Source organism: Episyrphus balteatus, chromosome 3 (assembly GCF_945859705.1).
Source record: "Episyrphus balteatus chromosome 3, idEpiBalt1.1, whole genome shotgun sequence".
NCBI lineage: Eukaryota > Metazoa > Arthropoda > Insecta > Diptera > Syrphidae > Episyrphus > Episyrphus balteatus.
The window spans coordinates 127031038-127057949 of NC_079136.1; the positions used below are offsets into that span (position 1 = coordinate 127031038).

The 26912-nt window shown below is 28.7% G+C and overlaps 4 protein-coding genes and 1 non-coding gene across 16 annotated transcripts in view; 2 read left to right on the forward strand and 3 right to left on the reverse strand.

Annotated features, from left to right (window-relative positions):
• Positions 1-9590: 9590 nt before the first annotated feature.
• LOC129915625 (uncharacterized) lies at positions 9591-10616 on the reverse strand. 2 transcript variants are annotated; one of them, XM_055995247.1, is made up of 4 exons: positions 10516-10616; positions 10173-10444; positions 9967-10068; positions 9591-9909 (listed from the first exon to the last, which is right to left on the reverse strand). In XM_055995247.1, exons 2-4 carry the CDS (start codon positions 10425-10427, stop codon positions 9769-9771), a joined length of 498 nt encoding a protein of 165 aa, XP_055851222.1. In that variant the 5' UTR covers positions 10428-10444; positions 10516-10616; the 3' UTR covers positions 9591-9768. The 2 variants fall into 2 exon arrangements, with proteins under 2 accessions (XP_055851222.1, XP_055851221.1); XM_055995246.1 differs by lacking the exon at positions 10516-10616 and having other exon boundaries at positions 10173-10509.
• A 1896-nt stretch (positions 10617-12512) lies between these two features.
• On the forward strand, positions 12513-13792 carry LOC129915624 (hydroxymethylglutaryl-CoA lyase, mitochondrial). Its single transcript, XM_055995245.1, has 3 exons — positions 12513-12632; positions 12695-13373; positions 13425-13792. Exons 1-3 carry the CDS (start codon positions 12573-12575, stop codon positions 13643-13645), a joined length of 960 nt encoding a protein of 319 aa, XP_055851220.1. The 5' UTR covers positions 12513-12572; the 3' UTR covers positions 13646-13792.
• A 1435-nt stretch (positions 13793-15227) lies between these two features.
• On the reverse strand, positions 15228-16491 carry LOC129915712 (transcription factor Adf-1-like). The gene is made up of 3 exons (XM_055995371.1): positions 16303-16491; positions 15643-16070; positions 15228-15577 (listed from the first exon to the last, which is right to left on the reverse strand). The coding sequence occupies exons 1-3, from the start codon at positions 16445-16447 to the stop codon at positions 15302-15304; spliced, it is 849 nt and encodes a 282-aa protein (XP_055851346.1). The 5' UTR covers positions 16448-16491; the 3' UTR covers positions 15228-15301.
• A 2259-nt stretch (positions 16492-18750) lies between these two features.
• LOC129913090 (sodium/hydrogen exchanger 7) overlaps positions 18751-26912 on the reverse strand; it is a 29895-nt gene continuing 21733 nt past the window's right edge. For 3 of the 11 annotated variants that reach the window (XM_055991550.1, XM_055991551.1, XM_055991554.1), the window contains 3 exons: positions 24978-25086; positions 24520-24651; positions 18751-18954 (listed from right to left, as the gene is read on the reverse strand). In XM_055991550.1, the coding sequence (XP_055847525.1) occupies positions 18877-18954; positions 24520-24651; positions 24978-25086 (319 nt within the window). In that variant the 3' untranslated portion in view covers positions 18751-18876. Of the gene's footprint in view, positions 18955-19227; positions 20904-21416; positions 21616-23581; positions 24652-24977; positions 25087-26912 lie in introns of those variants that run through there. The other 8 variants (XM_055991555.1, XM_055991557.1, XM_055991560.1 and 5 more) reach the window with 6 other exon arrangements.
• LOC129917418 (U5 spliceosomal RNA) lies at positions 25670-25790 on the forward strand. Its single transcript, XR_008772776.1, has one exon. It is a non-coding gene; the product is annotated as a U5 spliceosomal RNA (small nuclear RNA).

The following is a 26912-nucleotide window of genomic DNA, read 5'->3' on the forward strand; positions in this document are numbered from 1 at the left end:
TTCAAATAAAAATATACACGCACACAATTATATATTGGCGGGTAAAATTGGTTGACAGCTTGTTGGTGGCGCGCATTTCGTATTTCATATCTCCATCGGTGTGAAGTTCACCTACGATACGAGACGAAAAGGTAAACATATGATTCGAATATTAATTCCCCTATTTTCGAATATAAAAATGCAACCCTCTTGTGCAAGATGTGGTGTGGTGGAATTTGGATTTGAAAATAGATTTTCTTTTGTTTTTTTTTAGGGTGGACGTTATTTTTTTTTTTGATGATAAATAAAATGTTTAAAGGGTAGTTGGGATTTTATGTTTGGTATTTTTTTATATTGAATTGATTTGATTTGTTTTGCAAGAAAATTTAAACATTTCGAATTCGATTTTTTTTTTGTTGGATTTGGTGAGTTTGAGAAATGAGATGCATTTTGTCAGTTAACTAAGGGTATGACTACATTTTATATTAAAGTTAACTGCGGTGGTACAGAATGATGTATGTAGATGGCGGCTGTAGTTGATAGAGCACTGTGAAAGGTAACAAGATGGTGCCACAGTAAGTGTAGCTGGTGGCTGTAGCAAGGAAATTCACTGTGGTATAAGTCAAACAGCCTTATTGCGATATTCACAACTATCAATCGATAGTTGATAAAAATTAAATTTCGATATCTTATGACTTAATTAAAAAAAAGTTTTGAAAGCAGAGAATGGTCCTAACCGTTATTAAATGAAATCTAATAACAAAATTCCATTAAAAAGTTGACCAATTTTCCTATAAATTAGGTATAAAAATCCCAAATTTCAGTATTTATCAACTATCGATTGATACATATGTAGCTAGGTAGTTGAAAATCACAATACGGGTGAAAGTCAACTTTTACCTTGGCTTCAGCCGCAAATGAGTTTTGACCATTGACATATTACTATACATTGACTGCTAGTCGTATGAATATTAAGTGCATGGGGATTGCAATTGTCTAATTTAATATTTTTTACGAATTTTTAAAAAAATGTTACATGAGAGTAACGCTGGGTCCGAAAGGGTTAATTGCAAAATCATTTACTGGCTAATTTCTATTAGATTCTGTACCCACTAGGAACAAAAATGTCATCAGAGTAAAAATTTACAAATACATACCTACTTATTATACTATCTTCCAGGCCTGACAAATTTTACCATTGGGTGAGCTGTACTGCCCATAATCTCGTAAAGGCCCTAACTACATTTTTCTTACTTCTGAGTTATAGAACGAAACACTAAATCTATATCGCAATTTGCATATAAAAATGAAAAAAATCAAAAGTACATTTTGAATTTTCTGACTTATTTGAAGACCTCTAGGCTAAAAAAATATAAGTGAGAATAAATCAGACACAATGCACTAACTCAAAATATGCAAAAAAAAAATTAAAATCGAAAATTTTGAAGTTAGGGCCGTTGCGAGATTATGGGCAGTGTAGGTTTTCCATACAAATTTAAAAATTCATTTTACGCTTACTATTATAATTTCACTACGTTTACGAATTAAGATGATAAAATGCTTATTTTTCAGATAAAGCTGGATAAATCGCTGGCTGAGAATTATAAGGGAGTATTTCATACAAAATACAAAAAATGAGTTTTATACACCAAAATTTTCGTAATTTCAACGGCTTTTAGATAAAATTAAAAAAAAAAAAATTAGAAAAAATTAATGGCGACGGCACAGGTAGAAAAGACATACAACTTTCATGATTTCACATACATGTATTAATATAATAAGGTTCTATGTTATTCAAATTGCAACACAGAACCTTTTTACTGATTTTTTTAAACAAAAAAATACATTGATATAAGTTACATAGAACTTTTTTACGCAAATTTTTCAAAATGAAATCTTATGGAAATGATCTTTTTTCTAACTAAAGTAAAAATAAAAGATCTTTTGATGTTTTTGCTGGTATTGAACAACAGGGATGGAGTCAATAAATTACAGTCAAAAACGACGATTTTGCTCCATAATTCGTCGTTTTTGACTATCAACAATCGACTATCAAGTTAGCGGACGGGCTTTTGCTTAACAGCAAAGAATTTTTGTATCTCGCTCTGTACTCTTTAAACCAAAAAATTTGTACTATCCAATCTAAACTTTTGCAATAATTCATTACCTAGATATTCTTACATCATAATTAAATTAAAATAATGTTTTTTGTGTGCCAAGAATTGGAAGTGATTTTTTGAAAACTTTTTTTTTTCATAATCGAGGTTGGAAATTTCATAGTTCGTATTAATAAACCAAAAGTTAAAGAAACATTTATATTCCTTAACTTTAAATAAAAGAAGTCACCTTAGTACCCAAAAAACAAAAAAATAACTAATTTTTTAGTGGTATTTGGAAAATTGAGTATTTTTTTTTAAAGGTCAAGATTTTACTCTACTAACCGTAGTGAACTCTTCGTTTTTCATCTTTACAATTATATTAGTTTATTTCTATTAATAGTTTCATCGAATAAACCTTTTTTTTTTAACTTGAAAAGCAAATTTACTTACGTTATACATGGAGACAAATAAGCAACTTAGAATCAAGATGATACTCCTCTAAAATCCAATCCTCTTAAATTAAAAAGATTTCTAATAAAAATAAGTGAAATTTGTTTAAACATTTTTAAAATCAAAGTGAACTTCATTTTAATAAGAATTTTCTTCTTAAGAAAATGAAAATTTAAGTGTAGATACCTGCTAAGATTGAAATGATTTTTTATTAAATGTACATATGTACTTATTAAAATAAAAAGATTAAACAAACTTTAAATTTTTTTTGGCATAAATTTTGTACCGTAGATGATTGTTTTAAGACGACTGTCTTTCTGGCAAAAAAGCATGTAAAAAATCTGATTGATTTAATACAAATTCTAAATGTTTTAAGCATGACTTTTTTCTATGAATTAGGTACATTCAACAAAAGTAGGAATTGTTGTTTTCTATAAATGCAACAACGTGATTTGTGGTATTTTTTTCTGTTATTTAAAATAGATTTTGACTGTTTTTTTGCAAAACTTGAATAAAATTAAATTAAATCAAAGCCTATTTCACGATGAAGTCACTTTTTTCATATAAAATGCATTTATTACATGTAAGCTCTTTTTAACTATAAGGTTCTATGTTGAACATAGAACCTTTTTAAAAAATTTTTACAAATTTTTGTCATAAAAAGGTTCTATGTCATTTTTTAAAAATGCTCATAGAATCCTTTTTTGTGGTGAAATTAATGTTTTTTTCATGGTTTTATGATTTTTTGAGGGTCCTTTATAAGATTGCATCAATACTTTACTGCTATGTAACTATTTTATCCAAAAACCAGCCTTTAAAAACTTTGAGACCGATTTTCTCAAAACTAAGGTGAGTTGACATACAACCCTATAATTCTCAGCCAGCGAAATGTCTCTTGCCATTTTCTTACTGATAAATAGAACGTGCGACAAAAAAAAAAAACATTGTACTAATAATGCTAGAGTATGCTTATAGTAGCACTGTATACTGAATTTATATAACAAAAAAATAAAAAAAAATTAACAATTTTTTAAAACTGGGATTTTTGAATATTTCTTAAACCTATCATTTAATTTAAATAAAATGAACGACTGGGTCGCACGTTTGCTCTTGGTAAGACTTTTTTAGAATAATTATAATTTGATTAAAAGCAAATCATTTTTTTTAATTGCTTAAAAACACCATTTCGTTTCAAATGGTTTTGACCAACGAGCATGCCATTTAATTTTTTTGTATAAAAAGAAATGTTTGGTACAAAAAAAATTGAAAATTGTCAACCGATTTTTCTAAAAAAAAAATTATTTAAAAATTTCTCACATTTTTCAAATAAAAAATTTAAGATACAAAGTCAACAAGATAAAATGAACCGTTTTGCAGAAATTGATTTTTCAACAAAAATTTTGATTTTTTTAATAAAATTCAAAAATGTTTTAACGAAATTGTAATTATTTTTTTTAATTTATCGAATCGTTTGCGAGTATAGTTTAGAAATGAAAACGATTCTGTGGTACCGTTAATAACAGTTCAAAAAATATTTTTTTTACTTTAAAAGTACGATTTTATTGCCACATTGCATACAAAAAAATTTAATCAAAATTTTTGGAGTTGTTTTTGAGAAAAGTCCATTTTTTTATCTTGGTTTCATTTTGGCCGGGATACGAGTGACAACATTTCGTCAAATCTTGATGACAAAATGGTTTCATAAATGACATATACGTTGTCACTCTGTCATTAAATTTTAACATTTAGGGCCAGTTGTACAAATATTTAATCCGTGGTTCAGCAACTTTTATCTTCGGAATTCGGTGGTAAAATTGATTTTTAGCACTGGTTCTAGCTCCATATAGGTTGAAATAGCTAAATCCATCCTTGAACCAAAGTTGATCCACTGCTAATCCGCCGAAATCGGTGAGTTAAATTCCTGATCCGAGGCTGAACCACGTTTGTACAACTGGCCCTTAAGTGACAAAAACTCTAAATTTTATTTATAAAGTTAAACAGACCTCCAGAGAGCAGTTTAAATTTATTGGATTTAAAAAATTGGATTTAAGGTCGTGTGTGAATTGCGTTAAATAGTTAACACCGTGTAAAATTTTTGACACTATTGGGGTGAATAAAAAAATTTCAAATTGTTTAATATTTTTCTCTGCCTATTTTCTGCCTCTTTTCTGCCATTAAACTCCTTTTTAATAAAAAAAAAAAAAAAACAAAACGAAACCATCTGCAAAAAAAATTTAACTCAAATTTAACCAGGTCCCAGAGCCCAATAAATTTTTAACAGCTGAAAATTTTTTATTCACCTCAATAGTGTCAAAAATTTAACACGGATTTAACTATTTAACGCAATTTACACCCGTCCTATGTAAGTAGTGAATATTAGGTCTGTTTGGGTACTGCCTAAAACAGAAACATTTTTACTTTTTTCAACATTTTCAGTCCAATTTCTGTTTGGGTGCACTTGAATGGTGTAGTTTTGTACATTATTTTTGACAAGAATAGAAATATTTCTGTACTCAAAAAGACCTATTATGGATTTGGATTTATTTTTGACATTATTTGACATTTCTTTACATCCAGATGCATCTTTAAACGAGTGAATAATATGGCCGATAGTGTTCAGTCGTTTTGTCAAGAAAAAAATGCAAATTATACAAAATTTATTGAATAATGACATAATTTTTTTTATAGTGAAGAGGCCCAAGATTCGAATCCCAAGACAACCCAAATTTTTTTTTTACTTTTATTTTTTTGCTCACAAATAATTTTTCAATCACACAAAATTTTTTATTATGACGATTTTACAAACAAGCCAATGTATTTTTTTTAACGAGTCAGTCGGACTGTATACAGAGATTTATGACGATTATTTTCCATTTTGTGAAAATGAGCTACTTTTTGTCGGAGTGTCAATCAACTCTAAAAATATCCAAATGCCATCACACCCTTACCTTTCCCAACAAGAATAACATATAAAAATAAAACGCATTTCGCGCCAAACAAAATTTCAAAAATAAAAAAAAAATTCAACATATTTTAACAAATTTCACCACTCCCTCCCCTTATTTCGAACACCTTACCTGCACTACACTACTACATTTACATACTTTTTCGAAAACTGGGGTAACCCGCCAATTTTTGACATTTCGAAAAAATTATCAAAGTATGTGTGATCTGTCACTTTCCTCAAAATGAAAACAAAAAAAAACACACAAAAAACCGGAATGAAATGGAATTCCATTATTCTACATAAACACTGTGGGTGTAAGAGAGATGAGTATACTACAAATTGTATGAATTTTACTCAAGTGTAAGGAGAACGACAAGAGAAGATAAAAAACCAGCTGTCTTCTTTACTTCGTCATCATCATCATCTGGTCTGTATCGTCGCGTCAGCTGATTTTGCACTGTTTCATATCATACTACATGTTTGTTGTTGTTGTTTTCGAGTACTTGGTGGAACAGTTTCTTTGTTGTTGTTATTTTTTGAATGGAAATTGGGGGTTTTTATAGTGACTGGCACTAGAGTGGGTCTGTGTTACTTCGATTCCTCCACTGGGGAGGAGTGAAAGGCGAGTTCCAAGTAGTCTCTTCTTCTACCCGCCATTCATTGTGATTGTAAGCCACTGCTGTTGGCTCTGGCTGGGGCCAAGAAAAGAATTTCGTTATTTTTCTTGACTTTGATTACCTGTTTTGCCGTTTCCTTTTTTTTTTATTATGATGATGATGACGATGGATGTCTTGTTGTTGTTGTATTGTTACTTTAACCTGTATGGTGCATATAAAAAAAATAAATTGCAAATAAACCAACACGCAAACCAGAAAGTCTCTCGCGGAGCAGAAAAAAACACAAACCGACGAACTATAAAGAAACAGAATTTAAAAAAAAAAAAAAAAAAAAACCTCGAGAATAACTGGTTTTTGGGTCACTGTGCGGCTAAATATGTGATTTATATGAAATTTATTTTGTTGAGAATTTCAACAATTATTATTGACCAAATCGATTGAAAGAACTCAAAAGAACTACTAAAATGCATTTCCATTGAATTGAGTTCAACTGAAATCAGCAGAAAGAAAAAGCAATAAAAAGGGAGCCAAACCAACGAATGTCGCAATTTGCATTACATTGCTGTTTACAAATTGATTTTTATTTGTAAAAATCCGATAGAAATGAAAATAGACTGAGAGCCCACAGCAAATTTTGGGAGTCGAGATATAACCCAAATAAGAGTATGCAGTTTTATAGCCTTATGCCTTCTAAGGACGAATTCAAAAAACTGCCTTAAAGCCTTAAATCTTGGCTCTATAATGTTTTTTTTTTAGGGGGTTAAACAAGGCGAGAGTTTTCCAATTAATGTGAGTAGGCTAAATATAACACAAATTCACATTCTGAATACGTATTGACAAGGTGTCTAACGATAAGTCAACTGATGAGTCCAAGTGAGCTCCATCGGGACGAAACGCCAAATTTTTGTTTGGGCTAAAGGCCGTAAAAAGTTATATTAAATGAATAATTTAACAAGTCCAATTAAATATAGTGCTTATTCTTCTACTTTACTAATTTCAGTAGTATATAGAATTTGTATTATAAAACCCATCTTCTTCATTCTGAATACGTGTAAGAAAATATGTTAGCTATCATTTCCCCTGAGCCTGAATACCTCAATCATGCCGATGCTACAAATACAACTCAATATAAAAGCTTTTTTAAGTAAAAAAAAAAAAAAAAACAGACTTCTCCAAAACAGTTTATATCTTGAATTGTATTGATCGTATCGTTAAGATTGATATCTTCAAGCTTAGGAGAAATAGCAGAGCATCAGTTCCTGTATAAAGTATATGAGGTATAGTGTGAATTTAGCCTGACGTTTTTTAACCCCCCTGAAATCAATAGGTGCGTCCCACCAAGGGAGATTTCTGAGCGCTCAGAGATTTTTTAAGTAAGACAAAAAATCTCAGCTGAGCGTTCACTTTTTTTCCTGAGATTTCTGAGACGAAAATTTTTTTGTTTTCAATTTCTCAGTTTTCTTTCTCTTTCTTTAATTTTTTGTGTTGTTGTTGTTTTGATTTTTTTTTTTTTTGGTGGTGTGCAGTTATAAAAATGCTAAAAACGTGAAAAATTTAATGAAAATAATAATTTGAAATAATTTTGTATCACAATTTAATATTTGAAGAAAAGTTGCAGTTGTGTGAAGTTGCAGTTGAAGTGTTGGATTTTAAAAAAATTGGATTCATATGAGAAACTTGTCCCACAAAATTATTTTCCTCTCTTCCAAAATGACATTAAGCCCTCAGAGATCTCTTTTTGGTGGGACGAACCTAATATAAAGCCGCGATTTAAAGCTCCCGGGCTTTTGAATTCTTTATTAGAATGCATAAGGATATATAGCTGCATTAGCAGAGATACCCAAAAGAGATGAGAAACTTCTGACGTCATACGGGTTTGCCTACAAGCTGCTTTAGACATTTTTGGATAAGTATGCGTGAAAAAATATACATTTTTGGCTAAGTATGCGTGAAAAATCGTACATTTTTGATTAGGTGTGCGTAAAAACACCGTGGCTACACTATGTGTGTTTTTCACATTTATTCACGAATACAAAAGAGATTACAACAACACGAAATAAACAAATGGGTTTTGGAGGGTAAAACGTACGAAAGTTTCCCATCTCCTTTGGGTATCTCTGTGCATTAGGGTGTTCGTTATTTAGGTTTTTCTTTTCGAGAATCAAGTTCCCTAAGTGGAAAAACTGTTTCTAAATAATTTAAAAAAAAATTATATAATTTTTTCAGATTTTTATTTTGACACTAGATGGCGCCCCAAGAGGGTTAAAGTTTTTTTTTTTTGACTTATGAGGCCATTTTTTTAGATATAGACTTAAATCAAAATTGTTTGATGAGGTTCTTGTCTACATTACACAACGTTTTCAAAAAGGTATAAATCATTTTTCTAGGACCAGGCGTATAGTGAGGGCATGCATGGTTTTTTAGGTTTATTAAAGCAAACATATTTTATTAAAACAAGCATATGAATAACATGAAAAATAAAATACAAAAAAAAAAAAAACATGCATGCCCTGACTAAACCCCTGGACTTAGAAAAATGTTTTATACCTTTTTGAAAACCTTGTTTAATGTAGACAAGAACCAAATTTTGATTTAAGTCTATATCTAAAAAAAATGGCCTCATATATGTATAAGTCACACATACCTATTTCATGGGGCGCCATCTAGAGCGGAATTCATAGTCATTGCTCAAGTTGAGATTTTTCTCAACATAAGCATTTCCTCAAGTAATTTCATTATTCGCAGCAAAAATAGTGCGATCCACTTGAGTAAAGTAAAATCTCGACTTGAGGAAAAAATGTTCTCAATCCAGCTGTCATCTGAAAATATATTTTTTTTTGTAATAATTCTTCATCGATTTAATTTTGTTTTTGTTGCGATAGACGATATTTAACATTAAAGAAAAAAAATATTTATTTTTAGATGATAGTTTCAAGTCAAATTTCTTTGTGAGTTTGATTGCAAAAAAAAAAAAAATATTTTGTCAAGTCAAGATTTTACTCTAGGTACTCAAGTGAATGCTTAACGGCCATATTATTCACTAGTTTAAAAAATACATCTAGATGTAAAATTGTCAAATATCAAAAATAAATCCAAATCCAAAATAGTTATCCCGATTTTAACTTTGAAAATAGTTCAAAATTAGTTAAAAATTACTATTTTTTTCTCTGTGAGATAGAAAATTTTATGGATTTGGATTTATTTTTGACATTTTAATTTCTTTACATCCAGATGTATTTTTTAAACTAATCAATAATATGGCCGTAAGTAAGAGAAAATCTTTACTTGAGTAACGACTATGAATTTCGCCTCCCCTTGTGTCGAAATAAAAATCTGAAAAAATTAGAGGATTGTTTTTGTGTTATTTAGACACAGTTTTTAAACTTAGGAACTTGATTCAAATATAACGAATGCCCTAAGCTGCATACCTCCACTCTCAGAATTCGCTGCAGGCTCTTAGACTAAAAAGAAAAGAAAGAAAAGAAAAAAAAAAACCTATTAACCGACCTTTTGCTTAAAATGTCTACGAGAGCGATGATGGAAGTCGTTCTTTTTTTGTTTTTATTTCACCAGAAATGCATCAAAAGTTAGCAAAATCTTAAAACACACAAAACTGGCATTTAGCATACATCCGGATTCTTTTCTTTTCTCTTTCCATTTTTTAGTTTTTGGTTTCTTAAATAGCTGATTTATTAAATCCACGAGAAGCATAATCTTCTGGTTTTGAACGATCCGAGAGTTTAGGGAATTGAGTATCTCCGGGATTGATGGCATTACGACTGCGAATTACTCGCCAGCCTCCTTTCCTTGTCCAATCCTGCAAAACATCAAATTGAGAATAGAAACTCTCCAAAACCCATCTCAAACGACTTACATTTTGATTGTATTTGAAATAATAAGCTCCAGCATAGAGACCAGTCAATGCTAGGCAGGCCTTGCCAATCCAAAAGCGTGTTGCAAATGCTTTTTGGAAGCCCTATTTCCCAAGAGAAGATAGAAGAACCCAAAAAAGTGAGGTTATAAATGATCAATTTTTCTATAATTTTGTTGTTATGTAAGCTTTGTCACTTGTCTCCTTACCATTGATGGTGTTAAAGCATCACAAAGCTTATCCAATGGAGCACGATAGAATCGTCGGATGGGATTTTGGAATTCTGCATCTAAAGCTGGAACTCTGCGTGGTTCATTGTGGAGTTCTTGATCTTTTACCCATTGTTTACGCCAGGCACGCTCCTCGTCTGACATACCAGCCAGACGTTCACGTTCGCGGACCATACGGCCACCGATGGCCATGGGGGTGACACCACCCGTGGGCGAGGATGGATTTGGAGACATTTTCAGCAGAAGGATTTCTGGAGGAAAATTTGTATTAAAATTGAAAGTGAGAAAAAAAAAGTTATGACTGCAAAGGAAAAGTTCGTACTTTTTTTTTTTTCTTTCTGTTCGGTGTTACAAATGACAGATGACAGTTGGTTGGAATGGATGACAGATAGGAACAGGGTTGTTATTTGAGGGAACAAAATGGAATAACGCAAATGTAATAGTTTTTGGTATGAAAATAGGAATTTCACCAAACTTTATTTTTTTTACAAGAAATTAAAATAAAAAAATATATTTTTTTTTATAATAGCTGCGTTTTTTTTTTTTTTAAGCATCTAGATCAAAATAGAAACAGATTTCTATATTCATTACTTTTCCGCCCATAGTCGTTTATTATTCCCCAACTCATGCTCTTTCTCTTATTTTTGTCCCTATCGACAAACAAAAGCAATCTAGGTATTGAATAGAATATGAAATTATTTGTTAATATCGAGTTCAATTCGGGTCTATTACTAAGGGTCAATATTTTTGGAATGTGGAAAATTTTTTACCAGCGACTTAAGACAACACGATCCTGCTCAAGGTAGTCCGATTTGATACTTACGGCCATATTATTCACTAGTTATCCCGATTTTAACTATGTATGAAAATAGTTAAATAATATTTAAAAATGACAATTTTTTCATCTGTGAGATAGTGAATATTATGGATTTGGATTTATTTTTGACATTTCAATTTGCTTACATCCATATGTATTTTGTAAACTAGTGAATAATATGGCCGTAAGCGTAACCCAACTAGCACAACAGCTTCTATAAATTGAGATCTCGCAGGTACTACTTTCTATACAGCTTGTATTGAGCTTGCTTCAGAATTTAATGGCTTATAAAAGTTCGAACTTGTTTAACAACTTCTAATAAGTTGTTTAAATACTGTTAAAGAAACTTAAACGAAAACAGCTTGTTTTCGGAAAAGCCTGCTTAGTGAATTTATAGAAGCTTTACAGAAATTACCAAGTTTAGTATTTGATTTTTGGTTTTGATATTGAATAATCTAGCTGGGACACTTTTTGGTTTTGACATTGAATAATTTAGCTCGGACATTTTTTGTTTTGACATTTCGCTATTTGAACTGATTAAGTTTTTGACTTCATTAATGAATAAACTAGGATGGCCGAGTGGGTAGAGTGGCGGACTGCCACCAAGCAGATATAAAGTTCAATTCCTGGGTGTGGTAAAAAATTGTATACTTTTAAAATTATTATTAAAAGATATACTAAAAACTAATGGAAAAATATATATAATTTCAGATCAAAAGATAAAATTCATGATTTAAAATCAAATAAAAAACTTTTAAAAAAGAATTCTTTTTTGATTTTGTATCTGTTTTTTTTTTAAATTTCGATAAGACATGTATTAAAGAGCTATACAAGCTCTTCCGAAGCTATCTGTCAAATCGCAAAGCTTCTGTAGAGCTTCGGTAAAGCTTCGTTTAAGCTTCTTATAGACTTTATAAGTACATTCTTATAAAAGGTCAAACTTGTATAACGTTCTCCTTTTTCCATGCCAAACAACCTTACTAAACTTTTAAAGAAGCTGAAATGTAGCTTCTGTAATACCTTTACCAAAGCTGAAATGTTAGTTGGGATGTCAAAAAAATTTTTGATTATTTTTTTCTATGAGAGCATTATTCAAACCTCATTTTCTTCCTTATTTTTTTTAGATATTTCTGTATAAATTATCGACAACACAACAATTAAACTACCTTGGCACTACTGTTCTTATAGAGAAAAAGAAAAATCTGGATAATTATCTGGATTTTTCATAAACCTATACAGAAATATAGTTGTTGTTGTTTTTAACACGTAAATTGTTTTGATATCTCGATGTCGTTTTTTTTTGTGCAAAAGCAATTTAATTCTGAAACAAGCTCTATGCAAGCTCTATAAATGCTATAACTTGCCAAATTTCAATTTTCAGAAGCCGTTTCTTAATTCAATTTTGTGGAATGGTTTGAAATCAGAATAGTTTTGAACCACCCTATAATATTCCCATTCATTCCACCGATCTTGTTTTTCTTGCTTATCAGCAAAATGTCATTTTTCTTATCACTTTTCCACTTTCCCCTCCAAAAAGTAGACGAAAAAATAAAAACAACCAAATGTTTTCCCGAAAGTGTTTTCCTCTTTTTATCCAATTTTCCAACAGATCCTTTTGTGCAGTGAGTCTAATAACTATGATCACATTTCACACATCCTTCCTCTATTTTCTATTTTTCTATAGTTCTCATCAATTACTCCCGAAATTCGTATTGTCGAAGTCGGACCTCGAGATGGCCTTCAAAATGAGCCAACCATTCTGCCAGCTTCAACTAAAATCTCACTCATAAACCAATTATCTGAAACTGGCTTACAAACAATTGAAGCTACAAGTTTTGTTAGTCCAAAATGGGTACCCCAAATGGGTGACAATACCGAAGTCCTAAAAGGAATCAAACGAAAATCAGGAATTTCTTATCCTGTTCTAACACCGAATATGAAAGGTTTTGAAAGTGCTCTCTTAGCTGGCGCTGAAGAGGTTGCCATTTTTGGGGCAGCTTCAGATTCTTTCTCTCGCAAGAATGTCAACTGCTCCGCAGCTGAGAGTATCGAAAGATTTCGACCAATTATTGAAGCGGCTAAAAAAGCCAATGTCAAGGTCAGGGGCTATGTGTCCACTGTGATTGGTTGTCCATATGAAGGACAAATTGATCCGAAGGCAGTGGCCAAATTTGTTGATATTATGTTTGGGATGGGTTGTTATGAAATATCGTTGGGTGATACAATTGGAGTTGGGACTCCAGGTACATTCCGAAAGATGCTCGATGAAGTTGTTAAAGTTGTTCCAGCGAAGAAGTTGGCTGTGCATTGTCATGATACTTATGGACAAGCACTTCCAAATATTCTAACTTCTCTTGATTATGGTGGGTTTTCTATTTTATGAAGAATTCATATAAATTTTGTCATTTTTGCAGGCATTTCTGTTGTTGATTCATCGATATCGGGATTGGGTGGTTGTCCATATGCTAAAGGAGCATCTGGTAATGCAGCTACAGAAGATGTTGTTTATATGTTACATGGAATGGGCATTAAGACTGGTATTGATTTGGACAAACTTATCGATGTGGGGAAATTCATTTGCTCGGAATTGGGAAGACAATCGGAGTCGAAAGTTAATCGAGCTTCAAGGAGATAAAATAAGTTTGATTTGAAATGGGCAAAAAAGGGGCCGATAGAGATTGAATTGTAAAAATACTGTGAAAAAATGCATTTATTTTGTTTAAACAAAGTTTTTTTTTGTAATATGTTTATTAATAAAGGAATTTTTGAGAATTGGTATAAACTGGTATAAATCCTTAGTCAAAATGAAAGGTGTAAGATAAAATAGATTGTTTTCGATCCAATTAAGGTATATAAACAAAAAACTTATCTATGATAAATGAAATAAACGGAACAAGAGTATGAAAGAGATGCGATTCTAGCAATTGGTCGAAACTGATTGAAGAGTAAATTTTTATGTTGCGTGTCCTAAAAAATGTATATTGAAGGAATTCAAAAGCACTTTGATGAATATTTTCTTTTTTACTAAGAACTTTTTTACAAACCCATGATTTGTATGAAAATTAAACTAACTTCTATTTTCATATATGGAGGGCTAAGTGAACCAAGTCACAAAAAGTGAATTCGGAGATATAACGAGTAAAAGTAAAAAATACACTACCATTGAATCTTATGGGGAAATTTTTTCTTGATTTGAAACGAAACAATTTTTCACCAAACTAATGACAGTTCTCAATAGAGTTAAAAATAGATTTGAATATTTTATTGTTTTTTTTTTTTAAATTGGTCCGTTACAGCTGTGATCATAATAATCATCACTATTAGAGAGTCTCTCCTAGCCAAGTTCCATAATCTGCCAATCTTCCTATACATTAGGAGCTATAGTATACCTACTATTTTTTCACGAACTCCATATTTTGTAGAAAATACTTATGATACTTATGTTCGGATCTTGTACTACGAATCTACTACGACGAGCCTGTGATAGGGTTGAATTAGTATCAAACAGCAATCGACAAAATGTATGCAATGTATCACATTCGGAATTCAGAATCCTATAACTTCGGACCAAAGTCTCGAAAAAAGTTTTTATTCGAAGATATGAGTTCATTGTGAGCAGGCCTATTCATTTAGGTACAAATCTATATTTTTCAGATTTTTGACAAAAATACTAGGTTAACCCCTTTGCGAAAAATAATGCATTTTAAACAAATTTTCTACCAAATACATCGAGTGATAATCAAAAGAAAGGTATCTTCAAGCTCTATTAAAGACTAAAAACTAAAAGTTTCATGTAGGTTTGGTTGGTGAGTTATTTGCAATTGAATTATTTCTTTTTTTTTCTCACAAAAAACGTACTTATTTACTTACTTTCTCATTGAATGAATGAATGACCAAATAGCAACATAATTGGCTTGGATTTTGCGAGTCTGTAAAAAAAAATACATAAACCTCAGTAACAGTTAAGTTGCAGGCTTAGAAAATAAAACTTGATGTATGGTTTTCCCTACAATACTCCACAAACAAGCAACAATAATAATGTTGACTTGACTTTGAACATTAATTACAGAGTAAGCAATTCCTCCCAATGTCGCTTGAACAAAAAGTTTGAGATTTGTTACAGATTTGTGTATTTCAGTCGTTCACTATGGCGTATGCGTACTTTTTATTTTCTTTTTTTGCTGCTCACATTTTTATTATTTGTATAACCACTGGCCTAACACTAAATAATTACAATTGAAGAATTTAAAAATACTTAGGTACCTATACATTTTTTAAACATTATTTTAATCTATAAAATCCCATTGTATGGAGATGTAATTGATTCGAGATATTCAGATTTAACATCTTTATTAAGACCAACAGATTCTGATGATAATGCAAAATTACGTGCCATAAAAATATCATCAATAGTTTCCAAAGATTTTCGTTTAAATTGTCGCACTTCTTCGTCTGTCATTTTCTGAAGATCCGGCACCATACTTAGAAGAAACATTTTCAATGCTTCTGTTTTTGGATTTCGATTATTATTATTGATGACATGATCTAACTTCATCTTCTTCTGAGCCTTTAAGAAGAAACTCAAAAATTTAGTTTATCAAAAAATATTGCAGAATGCTTGGAAATACTTACCATTAACCTCATCTTTTCTAGATATTGAAAAGTTGGATCTGTCGAGATTGTCTCTTGAAAAGAAGGAGCCGAGTGTGGAGTTGGTGATGAAGGCGGTTGTTGTTTTTGTAATTGTTGTGGTAGTGAGGATGTAATTTGCTGATGTTTTGATGGAAAATTGTCTGATGACAATGATACACTTTCATTGTCATCCATTTGATCATCTTCTAGATCCTCTTGCTCTTCGTTATTTCCTCTTCCAATTGGATTTGTTTGATTCTCTGAATTAAGTTTATTTAAAACTTTGATATATGGTAGAGTAAATTTCATGGCATCCGTTAAGTAGTAGGTTTTTCGGCTAGCCTTTAATCCGGAACCATTTTTAGACTGCTTCATGTTTCGCACATAAACGGCACGTAGATTCTTCCATCTTTCACGACATTCAGGAGCTTAAAAAATAAACAGAAATGCTTTTTTGTATAGATTTTATGGTTCAATTGCGCTGATGTTTCCATAGGAACCATCAACTATTGCAATTGCAATATTGTTGTCACCGGCATACCTAATAAAAATCACAAGCTCCAAGGCAACAACACAAACCGATTGGTTTGTATTTTTATGGTTAAGGTGGTTGATTTTTTCAAAAATATTTTTCAATATTTACAAAATATTGATACACACCTGTCATATACATATGCTTTCCGACTTCATTCCATGCCCTTTCATTTTCAATTCTATTGGAGTAGCCGGGCAGATTGGAATTGTATAAAATTGGATGTTTTTCAACTTCGCTGACAAATAAAATATTAACGTGTTGGTCGTTCATTTTAACTTGGGCAACTAAATTTAATATTGTTGAGTTACTAGACAGAGAAGTCGCATGAATGGAAATGGAATTGGAACTGATTGCAAACTTATGTATAGTATACTTACCAAGGTAACGAGTTTTTTGTTTTTTTTTTTGAAAAATACAAACTTATTATGTATGTGCTTGAAAGGGGTTGGTATGAGGGGTGGCAGTTAAAAGTTACGTTTTGTATACAGAAAAGTGACTGTATGATGACTGGTTAGTAATTTGAGTCACTTCACTTTTTGTATAAAGACGAACAGTTCATCATAGTAATATAAGAAAATGGGATTCTGTGTCTTGCTACGAGTGTGTATTGTTCATTTGGGTTGGTTGTTGTTCGAATAACGAAATGAATCATATAGGTATCTACTTGATAATGATTACGAAGAAGCAATATTAATGGTTGAATGGATATCGACCAAACAAATGGACAAATTGAGGGTATTTTGTCCTATTTTTTCGTAAAAGAAATGCGAAGTTGGGACATATCCGAATAATTTTATTGAGTTCTGAAATGATTTTATAAGTTTAGTTTCATGTGGATCTACAAGTTTAATAGAAACAAAAAACTCTTTCTTGATGATAATTGTCATCTTGGAATGTGAAGCGATATACTTTTTCTGTTTTCGAATTTGGATTTAAGACAGTAGAACCCTTGCATAAGTATTCTTCCAGCTTATAAATTGTTTTGTTTCCAGGGAATGGTTCTGTATTATGTATAAATGGAGAATGTAAGCAGCAAAAATAAAAAAAATTACGCATACACCATAGTGAACGTCATAACAAATCTGCAACAAATTTCAAACGTTTAGTTTATGCAACAATGGGAAAAATTTCTAACTTATTAACATTATTTAAAGTCAAGTCAACATAATATTGCTGCTTGTTTGTGTAGCATTGTAGGAGAAACCATACACAGTTTTATTTCTTGTGCCTGCATTAAATACCAAGCCTAAGCAACTGTTCCTAGGGTTTATGTACCAAAACTTGATCCGAAAATATCTGCTTCCGAAATTCAGCAACCAGGGATGAAAGAAACTTTTAGTTTTTAGTTATGAATAAACTTAAAGAGGCCTTTCTTTTGATGTATCACCTCATCGATTTGGAAGAAATTTTTGAAAATACCTAATTTTTAGACAAATTGATTTTTTCTCGAACATCTTCAAAAAATATATTTGTAATTTTTTGATCTAAATGGATAGGCCTGCTCATTGTGAACTCATATCTGTAAACCAAAACTTGTTTCGAGACCTTGATCCGAAAATATCTGCTTCCGAATGTAAGAAAAGATTGTAAGAAAAATAAAATATTTCGATTGCTAATAATTCAGCAACTACATTATGTAGATCTGCAAGAAACTTTTGGTTTACAGTTATTAATAGAGCTTGAAAAGGCCGTTCTTTTGATGTATCACTCGATCGGTTTGGAGGGAATTTTTGAAAATCCACTTTTTTCCTAGAGTTTTTTTTTTCGAAAACCTGAAAAATATATATTATATATATATAATTTTTGTGCCTAAATAGATAGACCTAGTGACTATAAACTCTGGTCTTAGAATATAAACTAGTTTCGAGACTTGGGTCCGAAAATACATAGACCTACATACATAAATATTTCCGATTTTCGAATTTAGGTAAAAAACTTGCCATTTTTATTGCAAATGTTTTTGTTTCTAATTTGGGTATTTATGTATCTTTTTATTTATTTGTCTCAAAACAAAAAAAAACAAAAAATAAAACACAAACAAATACTTACATAATTAATTCATAAAATATTTTCATAAATATTTTACCATTTTATTTATTTTTTATATATCATTAAATTTTCTTATGTAAATAATTATTATAATAAATTAAGAAATCTGATATTTATATTAAATCATTTTTATATATATATTTATATATTGTATTTCTGTACAAACAAATATTTTGTATACATATTTTGTTTTTTTTTTGTTTTACAAAAAAATATTTATTGCAAATAAAAATGACATAAGTAATAAATTAACCATATAATTTAAATTAAGTATAAATACATCCAGTTTTTTTCAGTTTGAATATATATATTTTTTTTCTTTGTTTTATGAAAATACAATTGAAAATAATAAAAATTAATTATAATAAATGAAAAATTAAATACAACATCAAGGATTATATCCCTTTACAAATATTTATAATGAAAATAAAAAAAAAAGAAATTTTATATATAAAAATGTTGTTTGTCTATCAAGCAATATGAAAATTATTTTTTTTTTTGAAAATTTAACAATTTTTATTCTTTATTTTTTTTAAAATTATTTCTGATTCAGTTTAAATTTTTAGTTTTTAATTTATTATTTATATTTCAATACAATGATGCATGTAAATTTTAGTTAAATATTATATAAAATTTTTAATAAAATTCTTCTATAAATTCTTGCCGTAAAAGCCTAAAAGTCTAATACGCGTCGATACTGGACTTTGGACATGCTCCAATATTTCCATCTTTCGTAAAATATTTTATTTTATTTATTTATTTATTTTTTCATAAATATATTGTTTTTTTTTTTTTAATTGTTTACAATTTATTATAATTATGAATAATAAAAATAAAAATACAAATTTAATGAGTTAATTGTTTTGAATTTTTTTTTTTTTTATTTAATTTTCATTATTTGTTTTTTGTAAACCAACCAAAGAGAGAATAGAAAAAAAGAGAAGAAACAATTAATGGACGACATAGGTACATTTTAATTTATTTGATTAAATATTTATTTATTTTTTTAATATTTAATTGAATTTTAATTTTTTTGTTTGAAAATATGATGCGATAGCATAATAGTGGGTTTGTATGTTATGTTTACGAGTAGATGTGTTGGGTGTTTTTGTAATTTCCGTCAATTTTTGTTTCTTGTATTTTGTCAAATTTTGTCATTTTTTGTAAGTTTTGAGATGAATGTTTTTAGATTTAAATTGGTGAGACGTGTAAGAATATGTTTTTTAACAACAAAAAATAAATTAATTTAATAGATAATAGAAATAAAACATAAAACGAAAAAAAAAATAATAATAAAAAAGCGAAAATACTAAAAATTTGGCATGTCCGATCTAAATTAATCTAATTTTATTAAAAAAAGGACGAACAAAATTTCAAACAATCAAAACTATCAATAAAATTGACAAGCTAAGAATTTTTTTTAAAAGAGATACAAGCTTAAGATACTACCTACTAGCTTAAAAAAAATGTGGTATTAAAATTTTGAACGAAATTCATTCCGATTAATAAAAAATTTTTTTAAATTAAATTAATTAAAGTTAAGTTGAAGTCTTATTCAGTCATATTCTCGATGAAAACTTCTGGTAGAGAAGGTTCTAATTGAAAAATAACTTGCGGACGACTGTCCTTTTTTTTTCTAAAAAAAATATCAAAATTTCGACAGTTTTTCAATTAGTGGGCTTTTCCCTAAAACATTTCCCCGGGAGTTTGCATTAAGAAAAGGACTCATTGCGAAATGAATGCACATGATTTCAAAACCGTGCTCACAATCAAAATCCATTTTAATTTTTTGACTTGCACACCCAAAATTTCACTTGACTCAAGTAAGAAATCGCATTTCGGATCAATTTTTCAAATCGATCAATTCGGTTTACAGAATTTTGAATAAAACTGAATTTAAAAATTTACAGAGTTTTGAAGTACAGAATTTTAGAATTTTCGAAACTGAACTTCGAAAATTTTTGACCCCAACCATTCGAGTTTTCATAAATCTCAGTATACTCAAAGTTCTCAGTTTGTTTTATGGAGAAAATTCCTTTGAGATCTTAGATTTTAGAAACCTTATCTGACAAAATGTTCTATTCTTTTCTGAACCAAAAATGATATTCAAATATGTTCAAATATTTTAACGGTCCGCCAAAATGACATCTTTGTTAAATTGGTAGAGCTTTTACTCGAATCAATACGAATTAAAACGAACTCCAAAATAAGGGGCCCAAAAAGTGTGGATACCCTCAATCAATGATCAAAAAAGAAAAATACTCTTTTTATATATTTTGTACATGTATTAATTTTTCTTTATTAAATAATTTATAATTAAAATCACAAAAAAAATAGTAAAATATTAATTCTAAAATATATTGAAGGTGCTAATAAAGTGGGACTAATATATGTATATATTTTATTTTTATTCGAATAAGCTAGGTCAATCTAAGAATATAGGAAAAAAACAAACAAGCTGCCCACTCAATGGATATAACAAGTGAATATTTAAAAATATAAAATAAAGTTAAAAAAAAACTTAAGTAAAATTAACAAAAATATAATTCAAGTAAAATTAAAAATAATAAAAAAAAAAAAAAAATAATAATATATATTAACTATTTTCACTCAAAAAGTTATATTCTTATAAAAAAAATAAAAATCAATGTCGATTATTTTCCGTTTGTTTGTGACTCTGAAAATAAATTTGAAAAATAAAATGAATCAACAAAAAATAAAAACAAAAACAATGATATTACATAAACAAACATAAATTAACACACAAATGAGTAAAAAATAAACGCAAGTTAGTTAAGTTAATGAGTTAGAAAAAAATAATAAATTTCATGCAATAATGAAAAACTTAAAACTAAAAACAAAAAATATAGAAAAATGCTATCGAAAACCCAGAGATATGAAACGGATGAGTTGTATGGGTATTGAATTTAAACATAAAATAAAGAAAATGACGTTTTTTTTTTTTAATTTATGAATAATATTATTATTATTGGCTTACCAACGCTATTTAGTTTAGAGAAAGAGCTCCAGGAATTGTTTAAATATTTAAAATTATTAATATTTTTTTCTTATTTAACAAAAACAAGAAGAAGTTTATTTTAGGTTTTATTTTTGTTTTTTTTATTAAAAATTCAAAGTGACGACTTTTACACAAATTTTTGTTTTTTTTTTTTATAACTTCTAGTTTAGGTTGGGATGGATAAGGATTGAAAATAATTTTTTGGTTGTTTGTTTGTTTGTTAAAATATTAGTTAAAGCTTATTTCAAAAATTAACTTAGATCTACTTTAATTTAATTTGGTAATCTATATTTGGGATTCCATTATCTATATATTTTTGTTTGGTTTTTTGTTAAATATTTTCTGTTTAGGAGAGTTGGGAGATAAGAAGCTAATAGAGAAATAAAATAAAAGAAATTATATGTATTTATGCTATATTTTGTTGATTATATTTTAGTTAATGGTTATAATGGGCTTTAACGTATAGTTGGTCATTGAATTTAATACGTTGGAAATAAGTTTTGGCGACAACTATTTATTTATTTATTTTCTTTACATACTTTAAATTGGCATATAAAGAAATTATCTTTGTCTTTATTATTTTATTTAAAAGAAAATAAATACAACAAACAATTAGACAAACTGTGTGTTTAGAATTCATTATTATACCATGGGGAAAAAATTTACAAATGCATTTTTACTTCAGGATTCGAAAAAAATAGTACACGCGACGAAAATCATGGTTTACTCAATTATAGCTAGAGTCATTTTGCCGCCATTTTATTTTTTCTTACACCTTTTTTTTTTTGTAAAACTCTTGCAATTTTAATAAAAAGACTGAACAAAAGTCTTTCAAATGAAGTATTGGCTGGGGTACCACAACGTAGTGTTTAAGGTCCTATATTATTCACATGCGATGTACTCCAAACAAAAAACACCATTGTAGATTCATTTACTGACAACAGCGTGATACTTGCAGCATCACAAATCTAACATTAAATTGTTAAATGCTCTAAATAATATTAATGAATAGACAAAGACATGGCAAATAGCTCATTAAGTAAAAAACTCAACGATTGTTATGGAATTATTATTTAATGCACTCATATTCCATTTATTTTTTTGTTCAATGTTTTGATTTAACATTTTTTTATGGAAGATAACTTGAATTGCCATCAAAATTATATTTTCAATGCAAATTTTTTGTATTGGCAATACAAATTTTTAAAACAAAATATTTTTACTTGCAATACAAATTTTATTGGTAAGGCAATTTTTATTTCCGTATTTAATTATTTTTTTTAATGCACAAAAAAATCGGTTCGCATTGAAGGTTTTTTTTTTTTTGTGCAAAAAAATTGTAACTGCAATAAATACTTATTATATTTTTTATTTCAAGTGCATTTTTTTTATTGATATTTTTTTAACCCTACTCAACACTATCATTAATGATTTTCTTCTGACATTTTTGAAAATGTGTTTATACTTTGTGAGATAGTATGCATTTACTTTTAAGGGCTTGTGAGTTTTAAAAAATGTCAGGATACCTGTAAAGCCAAACATGACGCAAACTGTAATTAACATTGATTGTCAAAATTGCACTACCATTTTGCTGACGTAAAAACTTTTCCAGATTTGTTTTGAATGGCCGTATTGGTTCCCCCAAGGCAAATAATGAGAGCGTTCTTAGAATTGAAAAATAGTTTTGTATACTATTTCATACGTAGGTACACTTGCAAAAGAGCAAACAAATTCTCCCCATCTTGTGTAGTCCATATATTTTTGTTCAGAAAGTACCCAAATCAAAAGCCGACCTATTGTTAAACTGTTATCCAACGACTTTATAAATTACGTCATTACAACCAGGTTAATTCAAAGACCAACTTTTAAAAAAATTTTATTATAAATTTTATTTATATTTTTTTCTACAAACAATATACACGCGTCGCCATTTATAAAAGGGATTTTTTTTTTCAGAGGAACACCCGAAATAAAAACCATAAGAATTATAAAAATACAAACTTTTTACTAAACAACAAATTAAAATTATTTACAAAAATAAAACAAAACAAAAATAAACAACAATTCAAACAAAATAATAACTAAATTATTTTAATAATTATATATTATTTACAACCTATTTTAAATTGTTCACAAACTATACTAAGCTATGCTTTGAAATATTAACAAATTAAAAAAAAAAAATTAAAAATATCAAAATTTACAACAAAATAATAAAAACTATTATTTTTTTTTTAAATACAAAAATTGTTAATATGTGTTTATATGTGGTTAGGTATATTTTGGTAAATGTGTTAATATATATAATTAATTAATTATGTAAAAAAAAAACTGTGTTTATACGGTGAGTTTTTTTTTTTTTGCTAATTTAAAAATTGAATTATTTTTTTCACATAAAATTATCTGTAACAACACTGAGATCAGCGATAATTTGGTTAGTTTCATTCAAAACAGCACTCGTCTTCAATTTAACAAAACAATTACAAAAAAAAAAAAATAAAACAATAATAAACAAATATTTTTGCAACAAAATACCATTAGGTGTGTAAAATTATTTTTAAATACAAAATTAATTAACAAAACGAAACAAAAAAATATACAACCAAAAATAATAAATAAATAATTAACAATTTAGCGATAGTTTATTTTTAAGTTGATTTTTTTGTGTTAAAATTTAAATACACACAGAAATAAATTTTACAATAAGATTCATTTTGTTAATTTTTTTTTTTGTTATATAAATAAATTTGATGAAGAATTTTTTTTTTAAGATTTTTCATTTAATTTAAATTTAAAGAAATCCATGTTGGTAGGTAGGTAGTATTTTTTTGGTAAAAATAATTGTAAAAAAAAGTTTTTTTTTTTTTTAAATATATATAAATTTAAATTTGCCAGCATGCAAAATAACATAATTGAATTAAAATTAGAGATAAAGAAAAAAAAAATGTATAAAAAAATAAATTATTGATTTTGTTTTAGGGTTTTTTTCTTTTTTTTGGTAATGAGAAATATTTTCCAAGAAGAGGATAAAAATGTCAGAATTTTTTATTTTAGATTTTTGTTTAATTTATCTTTGGATTTTTTTTTAACTATAAGAGAAAACGCGTTATTTTCTTTTTGTTTGTCTGTTTGTTATTTTTGAAAAATAAAAACCGCATTTATATATTTTTTATTTACAAATTTAGTTTTTTTTTTGTTTTTTTTTTTTTTAATCACGATTTTTGTAACTAGCAAAAAGATTTGTTCGATCATCGGAAACAATTCGAATACTTACACGATTGATCGAATTTCTGCGCGGACCATTGGCACCGCCTGGTCCGCCGCCATTACTCGATCCGTTTCGAGTGAAATCATCATCGTCTATACAAATGTCGGAATCTGAGTCAGATCTTCGTGTACCGCCATCCTTAAATTGTAATTATGATGGATGGGGTATTTTTTGAATTTTTGTGTTTTTTTTTTGTTTTTTTTGTATTTTGATCAACAAACAACAACAATTATGTAACAACAATGGAAAAAAATCAAAGTTAGTCGGCGAAAATTTTGTTTATTGGTTTTTCATTCGAAACAAAAAATATTCAATGATTTATGATTATTTTTTTTGTTAAAGTTATTAGAATGAAAGTAAACCACAGATTGCATGCAGTTTAATTTTGAAAAAAAGTTAAAAAATAAAATAAAAATAATAAATAAGAATAATAAACAAAAAATTATAAAAGTTTTTAAAATTACCTGTGTAAGTTGTTCTGTGGTTGTCAAAAGGCGGGCCACAGGATTGCAGCAGACTGGTAGGGTCTCTAGCAAAGTTGGACGCGAGTGCGTTAGGAGGGGCTTCATGTATCTGAAAAAAAAAAAGTTATTTGATCAATTAAAATTAAAAGTTTGAGAAAAAGATCAAATTATTTACTGGTTAAGAAAGGACGGTGAGTAAAAGCGAGGTTACTTTGACTTTGTACCTTAGCGAATTTTTGCAAATAAAAACTTATGAATAAACAGTGTGTAAAAGGATAAATATAAAAAGGTTAAAAAAAGAGGAGGGGGTAGGGGTAAAAATAATAAACAGTTTATTTTATCGTTTGAACAAGATAGTTTAAAGCCTACACGAATTATGATTTGCTATAAGCATTGATCTATTCAAAATTAAGTTTGCGTTTTACGTATAGATAAGGTAAGTAACAATAGGGTGTATTTCTTTGTACAAACACAATGCGCATGCTATCGTATAGTTCCAGAAAAGGTACAGGTACAAAGAAGGGTATGTAGGTAAAATCGGCAGTCATAAACAATCGCATGATCACATTTGTTTGCTTCACAGCACGTACTGATCCAGATCATGATCAATACTGAGATTTTGTTTCTTAATATAATTCACATGATCTTTGAACACTAAATAACATAAGGTACAATAAATTTCCCTAACAAAATTACTCTGGCTTCTCTTCATTTGTCGAATAAATCTTTCGCCTTTTACTAAAGATTTCCGTGGAGAGGGGCACTCTAATGAGTCTAAATGAAATTTTTGAAAGGCCCTGCGAAAGCGGGGCAATTATTAAACGTACAATTTTACAAAATTTACATTTTGCTGTTTATGGAATTGCTTAGTTTTTGTGTTTTGATATTAATTAATTACACTGTGATAGTTTTTAGAACTTTTTTTTTGCAACAGAGCGGAGACACATCGATTCTAGTTAATTCGAGTATGCTGAATTCAGTAGTGGCAACCGTTTTGAAAGTTTGGCTCAAGTTTTCGAGAAATTTCGAAAATAAAATCTTAGGACGGGACTATTAAAATACTGATAATTTCGAATAATTAAGTTTTTTTAAACAGTTTTTAGTTAAGAGAAAAGCTATTCCTGTATATAGCTATATGTTTGACACTATTCCAACCTAGATTGTTATGTTTCGGTCGCTTACAAACATTTTATAAACAAAAACTTCACTTTTTCATGTTTTTTTTATTTTGTTGACTTTCAAAGCCTTTAATATGGAGGCAATTTGAGTTTAACATTTATTCGGGATATTTTATATTATTTAAATAGCATATCATTCCAAAAATGAATAAAATACTGCAAACCTGAAAAAGTTCACTAGTGAAAATTAGTCTATTAAGCTACGGAAATGTATTAAATAACACTGGTAAGCAAAAATAAACTTTTTTTTTGCCACAAGAGCCAAAATATACTTTTCTGAAGGTGAAAGGGGTGCTGAACTCGAATCCGAAGCCATACATATTTATTTGGCTTCCTTTTTTTTAAATATTACAGTTATAAAAGGGAAAAAACGTTATTTTGACTGCTTTTATCCCGACATGATGTAAGTATATAAGAACGTTTTTTGTTTTTACAAAAACTGTTTAATTCATTAATTTATTTTCTTATATATCTTAAGCTTAAGCTGAAAATCGAAAAACTATCTTATTTTAATCTTAAGTTCAGGTTTTGATACATTTCCGTAGCTTAATAGACTAATTTTCACTAATGAACTTTTTCAGGTTTGCAGTATTTTATTCATTTTTGGAATGATATGCTATTTAAATAATATAAAATATCCCGAATAAATGTTAAACTCAAATTGCCTCCATATTAAAGGCTTTGAAAGTCAACAAAATAAAAAAAAACATGAAAAAGTGAAGTTTTTGTTTATAAAATGTTTGTAAGCGACCGAAAC